The 17,181-nt window shown below is 36.7% G+C and overlaps 1 protein-coding gene across 3 annotated transcripts in view; it reads left to right on the top strand.

Annotated features, from left to right (window-relative positions):
• GPSM2 (G protein signaling modulator 2) overlaps nucleotides 1–17,181 on the top strand; it is a 42,270-nt gene that overhangs the window by 13,830 nt on the left and 11,259 nt on the right. For all 3 annotated transcript variants that reach the window (XM_011368051.2, XM_011368041.2, XM_023536157.1), the window contains 9 exons: nucleotides 6,027–6,248; nucleotides 6,613–6,748; nucleotides 7,068–7,210; nucleotides 7,702–7,825; nucleotides 7,933–8,048; nucleotides 10,415–10,570; nucleotides 11,489–11,597; nucleotides 12,502–12,631; nucleotides 15,962–16,032. In XM_011368051.2, coding sequence (XP_011366353.1) covers nucleotides 6,028–6,248; nucleotides 6,613–6,748; nucleotides 7,068–7,210; nucleotides 7,702–7,825; nucleotides 7,933–8,048; nucleotides 10,415–10,570; nucleotides 11,489–11,597; nucleotides 12,502–12,631; nucleotides 15,962–16,032 — 1,206 coding nt within the window. In that variant the 5' untranslated portion in view covers nucleotide 6,027. The remainder of the gene's footprint in view (nucleotides 1–6,026; nucleotides 6,249–6,612; nucleotides 6,749–7,067; nucleotides 7,211–7,701; nucleotides 7,826–7,932; nucleotides 8,049–10,414; nucleotides 10,571–11,488; nucleotides 11,598–12,501; nucleotides 12,632–15,961; nucleotides 16,033–17,181) is intronic.

The raw sequence follows: 17,181 nt of genomic DNA, 5'->3' as shown, positions 1-17,181 counted from the left end.
CTGGAGAGGAGGGTTCGTGTTAGGCCATGGTGCCAGGGAAGTTTATATAGGTAGGGTGAGGGCATTTTTATTAAAAATAAAGTTTCAAATGAAAAACTAGAAGACAGGCCACATAATTAAAATGAGCTTTTAGTATATGAAATGCCCTCCAGCTGCCTTTTTGGGCACAGTTCCAGAAACCTGGGAGTTATCCTGCACACTTTCCTCCCTTCTCTCTCTCTGTCCAGTGTGAAGCCTGGCCGGTTTACCTCCTAAATAAATGCTGCTCAGATTCGTCTACCCATCTGGATCCTCCCCACCACTGTTGTAGTTCAGGCCCCATTTTCCTCCCTCTAGACTCCCTCCGTTCTCCATTCTTATCCTCTTGGAATCCATCTTTTTAATTTGACACCAGAGGCTGTCTAAATACACAGAGCTAAGCATGCAGCAACCTCTGCTTAAACCCTGTGGTGGCTCCTAGTCACCTGTAGGGCAGAGCCAAGCTTAACCTAGTAGCAAGATCTTCTGTTTTCTGGCCTCTACCTATTCCTTTTCCTTCCAGTCTTCACCTTTCACTTCGAGCCCTGGTTCCTGTACGTGTCATGCCGTTCCATGTCACAGTGCTTTTGTTCATGCTACACCCTGTGTCCTGAATGCGCTTCCCACTTTGTTTAGCTAATTCTACTCAATATCTAAGATTCAGCTCAGGGATTATCTCCTAGAAATGCTGTAGTTAGGCCGTGTGCCCTCCTTGTGCTCACAAAACATCCTGTACATGTCTCTTTCTTAGCACCCACAATATTGAAATTCAGGGTATCTGTTTCACGTTTGTCCGCTCCTCCCTGCCACTCCCTTCTTAGACCATTAGCTCCCTTAGAGCAGCCATGATGCCTGGCTCGCTGTCTGGCTCACAGTCCACGTTCGATGGAGGGTCCATTGAACTTCCTTGGATACAACCATCAGATGAACCTAGAAAGATGTTTATCTGTCTTGCTATTTGTTTTCGAGAGTGGTGTACTTCTTAATACCGTAAGAGCAGTAGATAAGTAGGAGTGGATTGTACCTCTGCCTGTAGGAAGGTCTTAGATCTGTTTTTTCCATGATCCAGTGTAGGTCAGACATGGTTATACACTGGTACAGGACTTCACTAAAAGAAACTGAAAACTCTAATTATTTTAGTAAGAGTGTACCAAACAAATCTCTAGCTTCATCCATGCTCTAAGATCATCATTCTGTATATTGATTGGATTGTTGTGTAATTGCAGATAATAGTTTGTATCCTTTATGATTGGGATCATGGTCTAGTGTCACTTATTATTCTACTCCGGTAAACACTTAGTGTGTATTCTCTTATCCTTCTGGCTCTTTCATTGTGGAGATTCTCATCTATCCCTGGAGGAGCTTCGGAAGCACAATGAATTTGTAATTTTGAAATGTAGTAATTATTTGGACACTAAGGAACTTCCTGAGAGACATCAGAATACTTTATGACATATTTTGCAACATAATTGTGAAGGTAGAAATGGAGATTGATAGTAAAGTGGAATTAGTTTCTAAACTTTAAAAAACTATATGATTGATTTTAAGTAATTCATCTTTTTAGGTATGATAATAGTATTGTGGTTATATTTTTTTGAAAATGACTTCTTTTAGAGATATATACTAAAATATTTAGAAATGAAATTGAATGCTTTCTAGAATGCACTTCAAAAGAGCCTGGGGTTGGAGAATGAGGATGGAAGTAGAGTTGAAACTTATTGATAATATATCATATATTAGTAATCGTTGATGTTGAAAGGTAGATTTATCAGGTTCATCATACTGGTTTCTCTAGTTTTGTACTTTGAGAAATTTTCTCATTCATACTTGTCACTATGAATAGTAAACATTTAATGCTTTTTAATATTGTAAAAACTAGACTATTGCACGTAAGTTGTAAAGGAATGCAATTTTGGTGTTGAGTTCTCCACAGAAGGTTATTTTGAGAGTTAAATTTGATGTATCAGCACTTCCCAACCTTTCTGGCGCCAGGGACCGGTGCTCCTATGAGAATCTAACGCCTGCTGATCTGAGGTGGAGCTGAGGCGGTGATGCTAGCGCTGGGGAGCGGCTGCAGATACAGATGAAGCTTCGCTTGCTTGCCTGCCACCTTTTGTGAGGCCTGGTTTCTAACAGGCCACTGACTCGTACCAGTCTCCTGCCCCTGTAATATATAATAATATCATTTTTAAAACTAAATTATCAAGCAGTTTAAATTTAAATCGTGATAATTTTGTTCTGCTTTCCCTTTTACAAAGTAAACTAGAGTAACTAGACGTATGTGGTAAATCGAATGGATGAAAATTGTTTACGGGGGCCGGGACTGGCAATGGAGAAGGTCAGTGCCCAGTTAGAGCACAGAAGGCGGAGCTAAAGTCTATACAGAGAGATTTGACAGCTGCAGAAGACAGCACAATGGAGAAGATGCAGAGTAGTCCTATTTCGAATCTTAAGTCCTGAATCCCATCATTTATTCTTAAATATACAGTGTAAACCTTTGAGGGGAGCGTCAGATTTGTACATAATCAGTATTAATCTTTTAAAACGATGTAGCATCAAGGGTTCGGTTCTCTTTTGCTTTCATTGATGTACTGTGAACACAAGAAACCAAAATTAAGGAAGTAAAAGTCTAATGTGGAAGAAAAGTTAAAATTAATAATAAAATATAAAAATTAATAGAAATGACATGAGTTTGGGCAGAAAATGAGGATTATAGTAGCTATGTTGTTAAGTCAGTTAGCAAAAATGAAAACATTTTATTCCAGGATAATAGTACCGTGATTTTTATAGTTATTAGGAATGTACTTTCTTTGATTGTACAACTAGACAGGCCATTAGGAAGAATAAAAGAAACTTTGTATGTGGGACGTATTTTAATGGAGAGGAATTTTCCTGGTTTATCTTCTACTCCGGGTATGTTCTTTGTTTTCAACCCAACTGGTAAACAAATGAAGTAATTCCATTCTCTCATAGAGACAGAGAGGATATGAAATTACTTTCTCTGTTACTATTTAATGATCTTCTAAAAAATTTATAAACCAACCTGCCTTTACTATTTTGCAATTGGATATATTTGATTGAGGTGTTGGAGATTTTGCCAGAATATTGACTTCTTTTTAATAAAATATATCAGAGCCATAATATATCTCAGAATTAATCGTAAACCAGAAAAGTTTGGGACTATTTCAGGCATTAGTTACTGAAATAACTTCTCTATGGTGGTTTTTTCCCTATAGGGCAGTCTCACTCCATGGACTTCAGACAGCTGTGTAGCCAGTTTGCTGTCACCGTTTCTAATGAGAATTGTGTAAAATACCTTTTAAAAATTTGTAGCTTATATGACACCATTCAGCCTTTAGCAAATTTTGTTCGATAAAATATCATTCAGATTGATAGTTCCAGTATAATGTTGTGTAAGTTTAAATCTAGAAAGTCAAATATTTGTGGCGAAGATATTTATTTGAAGAAGACACTTCTCTCTTTTATATGGATATAGGTAAACACTGTTGTAAACTTTCATTTTCACATGTCTTACATATGAATAGCTGGTTCTACTTTATCCCATATTTCCTGGCCAGCACCCTCATCACTCTCAACTATCGTTGCTTTCGTGTGTGTCTGTTTCTCTCCCTATCCCTCAGGGAAGTCATGTGATATCACTAGTATTCCGTTGTATGGTGGCAGGTAATTTTTTTAACCAGTAATCTGTCGATGGACATTTGTTTGTAGTGTTTTGCTGCTGCTCACATCCTTTTACATATATCTTTAATTTGTATATGTACCAACCGCTATTAAGTATATATTTCCAAGCAGCAAAATCGCTCCGTCTGTAATTTTTTACATGATTGGAATCATGCTTAAATTTTAAAATTCTAACAGGAAAAGTAATGTATTTTATATGTAAAAGTATCTTTTCCATTTTTTTCTCCTATGATAATTCTTAGAAGTTCAGTGGCTTCAGTATTTAGACAAAGACAACTAACTAGTTAAGGTACCTCATCTAGCAAAAGGACCCTTTAATAAAATCATGTTTTTACAGGACTCATTTCTCGTCACACACAGAATACTATACCAGTGACCTCATAAAACCTTAAACAAAAATAATCTTTTACTTTTAGGAAATCTTTCATTTTCAGAAATATAGTTCTAAAGGACAGTTGTCACTTGTGAAATACAAAAATAGACTTCATTAATTTGAAATGGCAAATACAGCAATTTGAAGTTTCTGATTTAACTGAGTTTTCCACGTGCTTTAGATCTTCCCTCTGTCTCTAATTGACTTGTCCAGTGTTAAAGCAGAATGTTACAGGTTCGCTTGCGTTATTCAGCCTACGTCTGTGGGTGAAATCTCTAGTCTAACTATGAAGAAACAGTACTTTGGCTAAATCACTTGAATTATAAAAAAAAAGATACCTCGATATAAAACTTGAAAATGAGCTGTCAGAGCTGACTATGAACCTGCCGTTCTGAACCAGCAGTCGGCTTCGACCCTGTGTATTTGGCCGTTCGTCTTATTCCAGACTTTTAGCTTCATCAGATTTATTTCCACTTTTACAATTCCATTTTAACGTATGGCTCTGAGAAACCTTGAAGTGTTCTAGGCTTAAAGCACCTGAAGAAACGTGTACATTGGTCTGCTCCTAGAAGGACCAAAGTACAATCATATTTGACTGAATTTAGGGCGAGTGGTTGTTTAATTCACATTTCCTGTTAAAGCAGTGATTCTCAGCCCTGGCTTGTGCATTGGAATTACCTGGGGGCTTTTAAAAATCCTGACAGCCAGACCTCACACCCGGACGGTGGGACCCAGCACTGAGAGTTTGAAAGAGCACCCCAAACGAGCACCGCTGTCTTGCTGCCAGGATTACGAACCACTGCCCCGTTAGCTGCTCAGAGCTAATTCTAGTAAGCAGTAATGTGCTGCTCTGAGGATGAAAATGTTTGATGAGCTAAACCAGAGCTTTCCAGAGGGTGATATACATACCATTGGTGGTACCTGAGGGAATTTTATTGGCTTTTTATTTTAATAGTTACATATTTGTTTTAATGTGCATTAGAAAATATGAGTATCAGTCACATCAAATTCACAGTTTCACAGACACAGCTTTGGACGAACCTAGATTTTTTTAAATGATATATGCCGATTTAATTGGCCAGACTATAGAAACACTGAATGATTAGTACATAAACAAGGTGGAAGTCGCGAAAATGTTGAAGAAACACAATGGCAGCTTGGGTGAAGAGCGCCTGCTAAAGTTGAAGTTTAGAACCCAAAGTATCGGTGCTTTTTCTCCCGAGATGTATTTGCAGTGACTTAACTCTTCTGGCTTATAACTTCAGTGACAGACTTTGAGAATTAGAATTTCTGCAGATCTTTACATGGTTGCTAACGTAAAGTTTCTTGACACTTAGTTTTCTTATGGAAGTGTGCCTTGTAGATCAAGATATTTTGCTCCTCTATTTTTATAAGATGCAAGTAATCATATGATAAGAAAAGGGGTGTGTGCGTGTGTGTGCGCACGTGTGCGACAGGTAGAGGGAAGGAAGAGTGACCGACAAGCGAGCAGATTACCTGGATCTCTGGATAAAGGAGAGTATTAATTATAAGACTTCACCATTCTCAGGATCCCCTCTTCTCCCCAACCTCTCCGGAATCCCGTGTCCACCACAGCTCAGAACAGTTGAGGACACGCTATTTCGATCCTGTCATTGGTAGCGTGGGTTGCTCTGGGTGGGCCAGTTAAAATGGGCCCATATGGAGATGTTTAGCTGTTCTATGTAAAAGACCTCTGCGACTCACACATCTGAATAGGCAGATTAACTGTTGCTATAAATAATGGTTTGCTGTTTTATCAATAATGTGTGTATATATATATTTCAATTACAGAGGCAGCCGTGCTGAGGAAGGGCAGCCACAGCCCACATTTAAATTATATCACTGGAAGTTAAAAGCGCGTGGTGCAGTTGTAATGTAATGTTGTGAATGTCTGTCCTCTGTAATTTTATAGAATGGAAGCTTCTTGCCTAGAACTGGCCTTGGAAGGGGAACGTCTGTGTAAATCAGGAGACTGCCGTGCTGGTGTGTCCTTTTTTGAAGCTGCAGTTCAAGTTGGAACTGAAGACCTAAAAACACTTAGTGCTATTTACAGCCAGCTGGGCAATGCTTATTTCTATTTGCATGATTATGCCAAAGCATTAGAATACCATCATCATGATTTAACTCTTGCAAGGTAATTAAGATTATCAATATTCTTTCTCCGTAAATTAACTGTCAATTTAAAATTATTTGTATTCAATTTAAAAAACTAAATATATATAGTGTTCTAATTAAAAAAGCATTACATTTAAAAAGCCTGATGCCGAACACAGTTTAGTGAAATGAATGAATAGTAGTGAAATGACCCTAGAGTTTAATTAAATGAATGAAAATTAATTAAATTGAAATACAGACATGTAACTTCAAAACTTTTAAAGTAGGTTTCAAGGCTAATGGGTCTTTTTTTTTTTACCTTATGTCAGTTGTCCTCTAGGGAAAACTACTCTGGCGGCTTTGTGTTTTAACACCATTTGCTTTTTTTTTTTTTATTTCCCCAGGACCATTGGAGACCAGCTGGGGGAAGCCAAAGCTAGTGGTAATCTGGGCAACACCCTGAAAGTTCTTGGAAATTTTGACGAAGCTGTAGTTTGCTGTCAGCGACACCTAGGTATTTCTAGAGAGCTTAATGACAAGGTAATGAGGAAACGTTCGATGGTCGGCCAAATGTTTTCATTGACATTGCTCTGGTTTTTAATTCTATTTAATTATTCTGTAGTTTATCTGAAATTCACTACCAAAAAAAGAAAATACTTACAGAAAAATAGAAGGGAAAGAGAAACAACTTTTTATAAAGAGGAAACAAGTTAACGAGAGGTCTTTCTTTCATGAGTAATCATTTGTTTGTTTCTGTTTGGATGGCCAGTGTAAACCCTACAAATAAATAACTGTGCTAGGCATTACAATACGTGACCTCTGACTTCAAAATGTAAACTCTGCCGACGTCTTCATCCAGGTGGGAGAAGCAAGAGCACTCTACAATCTTGGAAATGTGTATCATGCCAAAGGGAAAAGTTTTGGCTGCCCTGGTCCTCAGGACACAGGAGAATTTCCAGAAGAAGTGAGAAGCGCTCTGCAGGCAGCCGTGGATTATTATGAGTGAGTAGTGCTGACGCAGTCACGTGGTCCACCTAAGCCATGGATCTGCTATACGTTCTTTATCCAGTAGTTAAGTTTTTAAGTTTGGCAAAGGTTTTTAAATGATGAGCTAACTAGCAAGTAAAAATAAACCATCAAATTGTTGCAGAAATGTTATGGTATAGTACTATTACTACAGTATAGTACTAGTTGTAAACCCCTCCCTTGGAAAGCTTTCATTTAAACTGCACACCAGTGCCACTTAGTGGCAAAAACAAGAAGTGTCGGTGGTTAGTCTCAGCTGTAGAGGTTCCAAGGTTAACTCCGTCCTTGATGCTGGGCAGAAACGCCCCCTGAATGGTTCAGTGAAGTGTTCCATACATCTTTAAAATGTGGCACATTATGGTTGTGAGCTTAGTTAAAAATTTCTTTCTGATAAAAGTAATTACTTTGTAAGTCAAATCAATAAATTTTTTTCTCAAACTTTTTTTTTCACGTTTGTTATCGCCTAGGGAAAACCTATCACTAGTGACTGCTTTGGGTGACCGAGCGGCCCAAGGACGTGCCTTCGGAAATCTTGGAAACACACATTACCTCCTTGGCAACTTCAGGGATGCGGTTATAGCTCACGAGCAGGTACCGTGCGAGGCTCTGGGCATTTTCTCCATCAGCGTTTTGAACAGTGACGAGATTATTCTTTACTTTTCCTTATAGCTGTATCTAATGAAAATTTTCTGTTTCAGCGTCTCCTTATAGCAAAAGAATTTGGAGATAAAGCAGCTGAAAGAAGAGCGTATAGCAACCTTGGAAATGCATACATATTTCTCGGTGAATTTGAAGCCGCCTCTGAATACTACAAGTTAGTCTGATATTTCTATAGATGAATGTAAAATGAGTCGTAATGCAGCCCTATGAAACGAGGCTTTGGGTTTAAAGCCTGCTCTGTGCTCACACTAGCAGCAGGACATTGGACTTCTCAGCCTCGGTTTCCTCATCTGTAATGGAAACTATCAATACCTTGTTTTGGGATCGTCGTGAGGATTGAATGTAATAATATATTAGCATAGTACTGGTATACAGTGCTCAACAAATATTATGGTACCTAAGATTTAACAGCAGTATAAGTCCCTGTATGTTTTTATTAGTTTTTATCTTTAAAACTTTTTAAATGAAATTCTTAACTTTTAAAGTTTTTATCAAACTGTTTAGCATGTGTTAGGTGTATATTTATATACTTTTTTTCACCCAATATGGGTTTGTCAAGAGGCCACAAAAAATCCTGGTAGCAAACATATGCCCTCGTTCCCACTGGTGATCACTGATTTTTTTCTCTACCATCGCACCCTCTCACTGAGTCTTCCTCCCCCCTTCTCTGCCCATCTTTGATCCTCAGTGTAAGCGGAGGTCCCAGTCACTTACCTGAGCAGTTGGCAATCCCAGCTTCCTCTGTGGCAGGTGTTTCTCATCTGTCAATAAACTCGAAACATAGATGATAGCAGAGTTTAGACTGCCTGAGGTTGCCTGGTCTGTGCTGTCTGGATTTTTTGGAGTTTTCCCTAATCAGTGGGGATTCGAAGGCCCGTATAGACTTTGGCAGACACCAGTTTGACTGAACCAAGGGCACGGTGATTGATTTGGATTTATTGTTCAAGAACCCAGTGTGAGAGAGAGCTGAGTATTCTGTCATCTAAAAAAGGGTAAAATTACTTTCAGTCCATCTGAAAAACTAGAATGTCACCCCCACCCTACTTTAAATATCAATTAATGGTTAATATTTGTTGGTTGATTAGATATGAAGTAGCCTCCAAATAAAATATATCACTACGTAAGGAGTATATATTTTGATTTTAAATATATGTTTCTTATGTTTTAAAGCTAAAAGTCATAGAAAAGTCTTAATAAATGATGTATTATATACTGAAAAATTCTGTAATAAAGTGGATGATGGCTGTTTGACTTAAAGAAGCATGAGTCTAGTGAACCTTCCCCTCCCACCCAAATAGGCTGGAGCTTAGAGCTTTACACGTATCTTCAACCATTATTTTTGGAACTCTCATTTTCGGGACCTAACAGTAAAACTGTCTTAACATTATAGATCTATATCCTTCAGGATAGAAAGCAGTAGTTTGGTAAGCCTACTTTAGTAATTGAATTTGGTTCCAGAAAGACTTCTGATCGTTTATGAATTAACTATATCCTCAAAGAATAATGCTGTGCCAGAAAGGGTCATGCCACAGGATCTGAGGACAATTGCAGAAGTCTTCCAAAAATGTTTGAGAGGACAGGCAACGTTAGAATAAGTGCGTAGCCTCCCAAGGTGACAGCTTTGAAGATACCATCATTAAATGTATAATTTTAGGTTTGTTTGCTTAAGAAAAAACTACATTAGGATATACTTACTCTTCATATAGTTATAAGTGACATGAAGTATTATACTCTTTAGCAGAAATTACAAGAAAGCCGTATGAATTATTGGATCCAAAAGCATCTATAGGTTTAAGCACTGATGATAATAACAAAACAATTAACATTTATTAGCATCTACTGTAAGATGCTGTTCTTAGCACTTTATAGACACGAATTCATTTAATCCTCACAAAACCCTAGGAGGCATTTTCCCCATTTTACATACGAGGAAACTAGTGCATAGAGAGGTTGAGCGACGTGCCCCAATCGGCAAAGCTGGGATTTGAACCCCGACAGTCTAGCTCTAGGATCCATGCTCTTAACTGCTACACTAGCTTCTCATTGACGATTCCATATGTATTAGGTAGAATTTGGTTAACGTTTAAGTGTAGTATTTAATATTTTTCACGAATCATAAGACTTTTAACTAAGTATTTTAAATTTTGACAAAATGTAAAGGCAACAGTATGATGGAAAAGAGGTTATGTGAACAAAAGTCTAGGCTTTTGCCACTACAACAGGGAAAGGTTTTTAAATGTAAAAATACTCTGTTAATATTTAGAAGCATTTACTCTCCCATGTCACTACTCCTTTTCTCTGGAAAACTGATAGGTCTCTCAAATTTATTATACAAGTCTGGATTTGTTTTTTGTGTTTCAAAGAAGTCTTTCCATTTTGTCAAAAAGCAGTGGAGGTAATATGGGATTTAGCTCACACAGGCTCTAAAACAGATTTACTTTAAAGGCAGGTGGGAAGAGTTTTATTTTATGATTAAAGCAAAAATAAAAATGATAATTATGTAAGAATTTCTTCTTTTAGAAAGACGCTGCTGTTGGCTCGACAGCTTAAAGACAGAGCTGTAGAAGCACAGTCTTGTTACAGTCTTGGAAACACGTACACTTTGCTTCAAGACTATGAAAAGGCCATCGATTATCATCTGAAGCACTTAGCAATTGCTCAGGAGCTGAAGGACAGGTAAGTCACAGATCTCGTTACTATATTTATGGTAAACTATAGATGCATTATTCAAACCCTGGAATTTTCCCTTTGTTTTTAAGTTTGTTCCCTTCGTTTTCTTTTTAATTCCTTTTTTAAGGAATTTCTTCTATTTCGATAACATTGTCTGATATTATTGTTTGAAGGACTAGCATGTGTTAGAGGATTAGACGTTTCCGTGTAGCCTTGAACCGGGATCAGTAAATGGGTCACAAGCTCCACTGCCTACAAAGGTCGTCCTGACTAGCCCAGTGGCGGGCTGAGAGATGAGGCCCGACGTGAGGGGACGTGAGGGGACGTGAGGGGTCGGCTGCTGCTCAGCTCCAGCTAATTGCTGCCAGGAAAGAGCGAGGGCCCAGTACGTCCAGATCCTTTTTTTTTTTTTTTTAAGGAAAGCTAGATTTCCTGAGTTTTATATGAAATCTTCTGATTTTTAATGTTAACGGATAATTTTTTTAAATTGAAAAACAGCATACCTACACAGTCTGTGATGTTTACTTTAGGAAGATAGAGTTTTACCTCAGTATGAGGAAGAACTTCTCTGTACAGTTGTTCAGAATGAAGTCTGCTGCCTCAAGAGGCAGTTCTCTTCCGCTGACGGTGTTCAGACACACACTGAATGACCGATTACCTGGTAGGGGTGTCATCAAAAAAAAATGGGGCAGTTGAACGAGAAGATTTATCTCTGAGATTTTATTATATACTGCATGTTTAAAAAAGATGTTTTAATGCTTGACTCTGAGTTCGGTATTACCTGGGTAATCTCGTCTGTCTCTAGTATTATGAAAAATCAAATAAACACAAAGCATTGTTTGTACCTTTAATTGCTGGTAGATGGCTTTTATTCCACACACAGACCTTTCAGAAACTGTAAGTTAGCTCTGAATTATTTTGTAGAATCGGTGAAGGAAGAGCATGTTGGAGCTTAGGAAATGCATATACAGCTTTAGGAAATCACGATCAAGCGATGCATTTTGCTGAAAAGCACTTGGAAATCTCAAGAGAGGTATGAAACTGAAAAATTGCTCTCTGTGCTATTATGATTGACAGACCAGCAGGAGGGAAAGTCCTGTCACTTCTCTAGATTGCTTCTATAACGACTGAGTAATAAAATTGAGTTACGTATTATTCTCTTGGCATCAGACCTGCAGAAAGCATTTGGAAATACAGATTAGAGGTATGTTTGCACTGGCCTTGATGTAGGAAGAGAGGAAAGTAAGGCTGGACATGGGAATGGAAAGATCACTGAAATATGCCTCCACCATATCCCCATTTCTGTATGAAAAGTAGCATGGTGTAGAGGGAAAAACATCAAAGACCGGTTCCTGTTACAGTTCTGCCACTTGCTGGCAATTTGGGCTTGGAAATCTTTTCTGAGCTTCATTTGTCTCATCTGTAAAGTGGAATAATATCTGCCTTGCAAATCATTATAAGGATGAGACATAATGTATGTAGAAGTGCCTACTATATTGTCTAGTGATGGCTTAATAAATAAATGCTATTACACTGTAGTATGTAATACTATAGGTTAGAAATAAAATATTCTAAGGATATTTTATTCATGTGATGCCAAGCTAATGTGTCAGAGAATAACCACATTATTATTTAATATGATCATAGAGATTAAGAACAATCTAATATTTTGAGAATTAGCTGTCCTAGTGACATATTTTAGAAACTTTTTTCTTTTTCTTTCTCCCTCCCCTCCTCTCCCCTCCCCTCCCCTCCCCACACTATTAATGAAAAACCCATTTCATTCATATTTCTAATACAACTATTTTAGGTCTCATAATTCTAACATAACTATTTTTATTTCTCTATTTTCTTCTAGTTTTAGATCCATAGCATTTTCAACTAATTTTCACCATTCTTTAAGTTCTGCTCTGAAATACGAATGATTGTGATTGCAGGTTGGGGACAGAAGTGGCGAACTGACAGCACGGCTGAATCTCTCGGATCTTCAGATGGTTCTTGGTCTGAGCTACAGCACAAATAATTCAGTGATGTCTGAAAATATCGAAATCGATCACAGTTTGCATGGTAAGTAATAGCTCTTCAAAACCCAACTTCCTTATCCTTAAGCTTTATATTAGTTATCACATCTTTGCAATATCCAGAGAGAACATATAACATAGGAGGTTCAGCTCTTTTATAAACATAAGTTAAAAACCCCAAATTTGGTTCTTAAAGAAGACTAATAAATCTACAGCAAGATTATTCAAGAAAAAAATGGATGGGTCATAATATAGATGTAGCAGAGATTTAAAAAATAAGAGATTATCCTGAATAATTTTACGAAGAGATAGTTGAAAACTTAGGAGAAATAGACAGTTTCTAGAAGTACAACTTACCAAAACTGAATCAAAAAAAAAAAAAAACAAAAAACACAAATCTAATGGTAGATTTTATTAACCAATGTCACCATAAAAAAAAAAAAAATCTAATGGTAGAATGTAATTTGAATGGCATCCCTAATTCTTAAAACCATAAAGATATGATCAGTAATTTTAAAATTTTCCACTAAGAAAATACGTGGCCAAGATTTTTTTAAGTGAGATCTACCAAACATTCAAGAAAATTGATTTTAACTTCCCATAAAATTTTATAGATAACTGGAAAAATCTTTCAGAAAACAGTATAAATTGATACCCAAACTAGATACAAGAAAGACTGGTAAATTATAGGCCAATCTTTACTCGTGAGCATAGATGCAAAAATTCTAAACAAAATATTATCAAACCAAATCCAGCAATGTATTGAAAATAAACAGGAATGTAAGTGGATTGAACATTCGGAAATCAGTGTAATACACCAATAAACATAGTAAAGGAGAAAACAGTCCAAATATATCATTAACGCTATTAAATGTAAATGTCCCATTTAAAGGACAGGGGTATCAGATTAGAAAAAGAGAAAAGTCCAGCTAAATGCAAGAGGAATATGTACAATGTAAGGATATTGTAAGCCTGAAGGTGAATGGATAGAAAAAGATATACTATGGGAAAAACAAAAAAAAAGTTTGTATAGCTATATTAATTAATATCAGATAAAATGTACTTTAGGGCAGAAAGATCTTGTTAGAAATGAAGGTCACTTCACAAAGATGTTTCATAATGGTTAACAATTCCCCAGGAATATCAAAGCCTTAAATTTGTATGGTCCTGGTAATAAGCCTAATAACAAAGCTTTTGTGTACATAGAGCAAAACTGACCAAACTAGAAGAAATGGAAAAATCCAGAATCATAATGGGAAGGTTTAACACATTTCACTTTGTAATCGCTCAGATTAGAAAACTAAATGTAAAGGATGTCAGTTCTCCTCAAATTGATATAAATCAGTGCACTGCCGAGCAATTCACTACAGTTCTTTTGTGGAACTCGATGAGGTCATTTTAATTCAGTGAATATACATATAAAAAAAAGGTTTGAGGACTTGAAGCCAAAACATTGCTGATGAAAAACAGGAAATGAGAAGTGCTTTATCTACAGATATAAAGATTATAAAGCTACAGTAATTAAGACTGTGTGTTGTTGGCATAGAGACTGACAGACCAGTGGGATGTAATATAGAGCCTATGTTTATATTCCTTGCATATATGGAAACTAACATCTCACAAAAATCTTGCTGGATTAAATTTAAATATGGAAGACAGATTTAAAGCAATAACAATGATGCTGGCAAACACTTCCTGAATGCTTACTACTATTTACCAGGCACTGTACTGACCCCTTTACAGATGATGAATTTATCATCACACGGTGTTAAGAGGTAGGTATAGTTGTTCTTGACATATGAGAAAACTGAATCACAGAGAGGTAATTGCCCACGGTCATATCACAAGTGAGTGAGTGGTCTGTCTTTAGAATCTATGCTCAAGTCAGCATGCTGCACGACCTCTGAAAATAAAGGAGAGTATCTCTGTGGTATCAGTGAGGGGAAGGGTTTCTCAAGACATGAAAACAAAACTATTAAGGAAAAGATTGACGCTGGAATTAAGGATTTCATTTCATTGAAAGAAACCATAAAGAGATAAAGGAGACTGAGAGGGCATTTGCCACACACATGGTTAAAAAAGGATTTGCAACCTCAATGTATAAGAACGCCTGTGAGTTAAAAACAAGACAAATAACCTAACTAAAAAATGGGCAAAAGCAGTGAACAGAAGAAGAAACACAAATAGCCCGTAAGTATATGAAGAGGTGTTTAATTTCATTTAATCAGGGAAAACCACAGTGAGGTAATACTGAAAGCCCATGAGGTGGGCAGAAATTAAAAGGTCTAATAATAACCAGTATTGAAACGATGTGGGTAATGAGAACTCTTAAGCATTATTGATGGGAGTAGAAATTGGTATATTCTAAAGAACCACCTGGCAGTGTTCTGGTGATGTTGCCGATGTACCAGCCTTACGATCAGGCGTACACTAAGAGATTTCTGAGCATTTCTGGAGTGGTATTGCCTACACCAAAAAATTGGAAGCAACCTAAATATCTGTCACCAATAGAACGGATAAATAATTTCCTAATCCTAAAATGGCAATTAAAATTAAACTGCATGTATCAGCTTGGGTGAATCAGAAACATAATGTTGCTCAAAGGGAGCAAGGTAGAGGATATATACGGGATGAGACCATTTACATAACGTTATGTAATAAGTTTTATTGCTTAGAGATATATACACATGTAATGAAAAATTACAGGAAAAGGAAGTTACGGGAGGAATTACCCAAGTAGGAGTTAACGTGTTGGTAATGGTTTATTTTTTAAGCTGGGTATTAGATATCATGTATTCCTTATGCCTTTAAAAATATTGCTTGATCTTTAAAAGACTGAGTGGGCATGAAAGTTCTTTATATTTAATGATAATTTTATTGAAAAAAAATTTGAGCCTCTTTCCAGACTGGCAGTAAATCTGTCATCTCATGAAATCTTAAAATGGGAATGGGTAATTGAAAAGAGTTAACAAAATAATGGGGATGTTACTTTGATTCTTACCTCAAAATTGAAGGCTTAAAGTCTTTTCCTTATGTTTTTACTTAAACCACTCTACGGTGTGTTTTTAAGAAGTTGGATAATACAAAACTAATTATTATAAAGTGCCTTTCCTACATTAAGGGATGTTAGTAACCAAAGTTAGTTTCCAATCAAAATTTAACTTCCTTACATAAGCATTTTAGATGGAGTATATATTCGGTTTTTATGTAATTGGTATGGAAAATTATTCTTCTTAAAAGAATGGTTTGTACGTGTTTCCTTCTTCCATATGAGTTCGTGTAACACACTTTAAAATCGAATAACGAATAACGTAGTCATGCTGAATTTGTGATTTCAAGGGCTCCCTGGTTTATTTAAATTAATTTTTTTACAAAGGTGCACGTCCCAAGTTTTCACGCCGACACAGTATGGAAAACATGGAGCTTATGAAGTTAACACCAGAAAAGGTTGGCAGTTTTTATGTTTTAAATTTCTTGAACTGTTATTTTGGTAACTTAGTTTAAATGAAAGTTTATTTTTTAGTAAAATTACAAAATATTTTTATTGTACAGTTTATTCTTGTTATTCATGGATTCCATATTTACAAGTTTGGCTATTCGCTAAAATTTAACTTCCAAATATTCTTGGTGTTCTTTTTCCCCCCATGTAAGGTCTCCTGTTTTTTTTTTTTTAATTGACGTATAATCTACATACATCAGTTTCGGGTGTATAACGTGATGATTTGGGATTTGTATATATTGTGACACAGTCACCACAATAGTCCAGTTAACATCCATCACCACAGTTTCAGAATTTTTTTATGATGAGAACTGATTTCCACTCTTAGCAACTTTTAAACATGCAGTGTTATTAATATTCACCATGCTGGTCATGACATCTTCGTAACTTGTTTTATAACTGGAAGTTTGTGCCTTTTGACTCTTCACCCACTTCATCCCTCGCCCCCCACCCCCCCAACCTTTGGCAACTACCAGTCTGTTCTCTGCATCATCGAGCTTGGTTTATTTTTGCTTTTTTGTTTTTATTTTTTTCGAATTCTACATGTAAATGAGATCATAATGGTATTTGTCTTTCTCTGAATTATTTCACTTAGCTGGTTTCACTGAAGGTCCATTCATGTTATCAAAAGGCAAGATTTCATTCCTTTTTAAGGCTGAATAATATTTCATTATATGTGTGTGTGTGTGACACAAGGATGTGTTCTAAGAAATGTCAGGCAGTTTTGTCACTGTATGAACATCCTCGAGTGCACTAACACAGACCTGTTGGTACGGCCTACTACACGCCCAGGCTGTACGGTGTACCCTGTTGCTCCGAGGCTACGAGCCTGAATAGCATGTTACTGTACAAAACAACACGAGATTAGATCAAGCGCAAGGGAAAATGACGTGCTCAAGGGATGTGGTAAACATGAGATGTATGAGGCCGCTGTCCATGTAACATACCATGTTTTTCAGCAAATTTTTTATTAAGTAGAAAGAGTACTCTCTAATGGTAAAAAGTATAGTATACTAAATCCATAAACCAGCAACATAGTCATGTTATCATTATCAGTATGTACTGTACACAATGGTGCTGTACTTTTATGACTAGCA

The sequence above is a fragment of the Pteropus vampyrus genome, unplaced genomic scaffold, assembly GCF_000151845.1.
Source record: "Pteropus vampyrus isolate Shadow unplaced genomic scaffold, Pvam_2.0 Scaffold6, whole genome shotgun sequence".
In the NCBI taxonomy this organism is placed as follows: domain Eukaryota; kingdom Metazoa; phylum Chordata; class Mammalia; order Chiroptera; family Pteropodidae; genus Pteropus; species Pteropus vampyrus.
The sequence above is the reverse complement of the archived record's forward strand: the minus strand, read 5'-3'. Positions and strand labels throughout refer to the sequence as shown.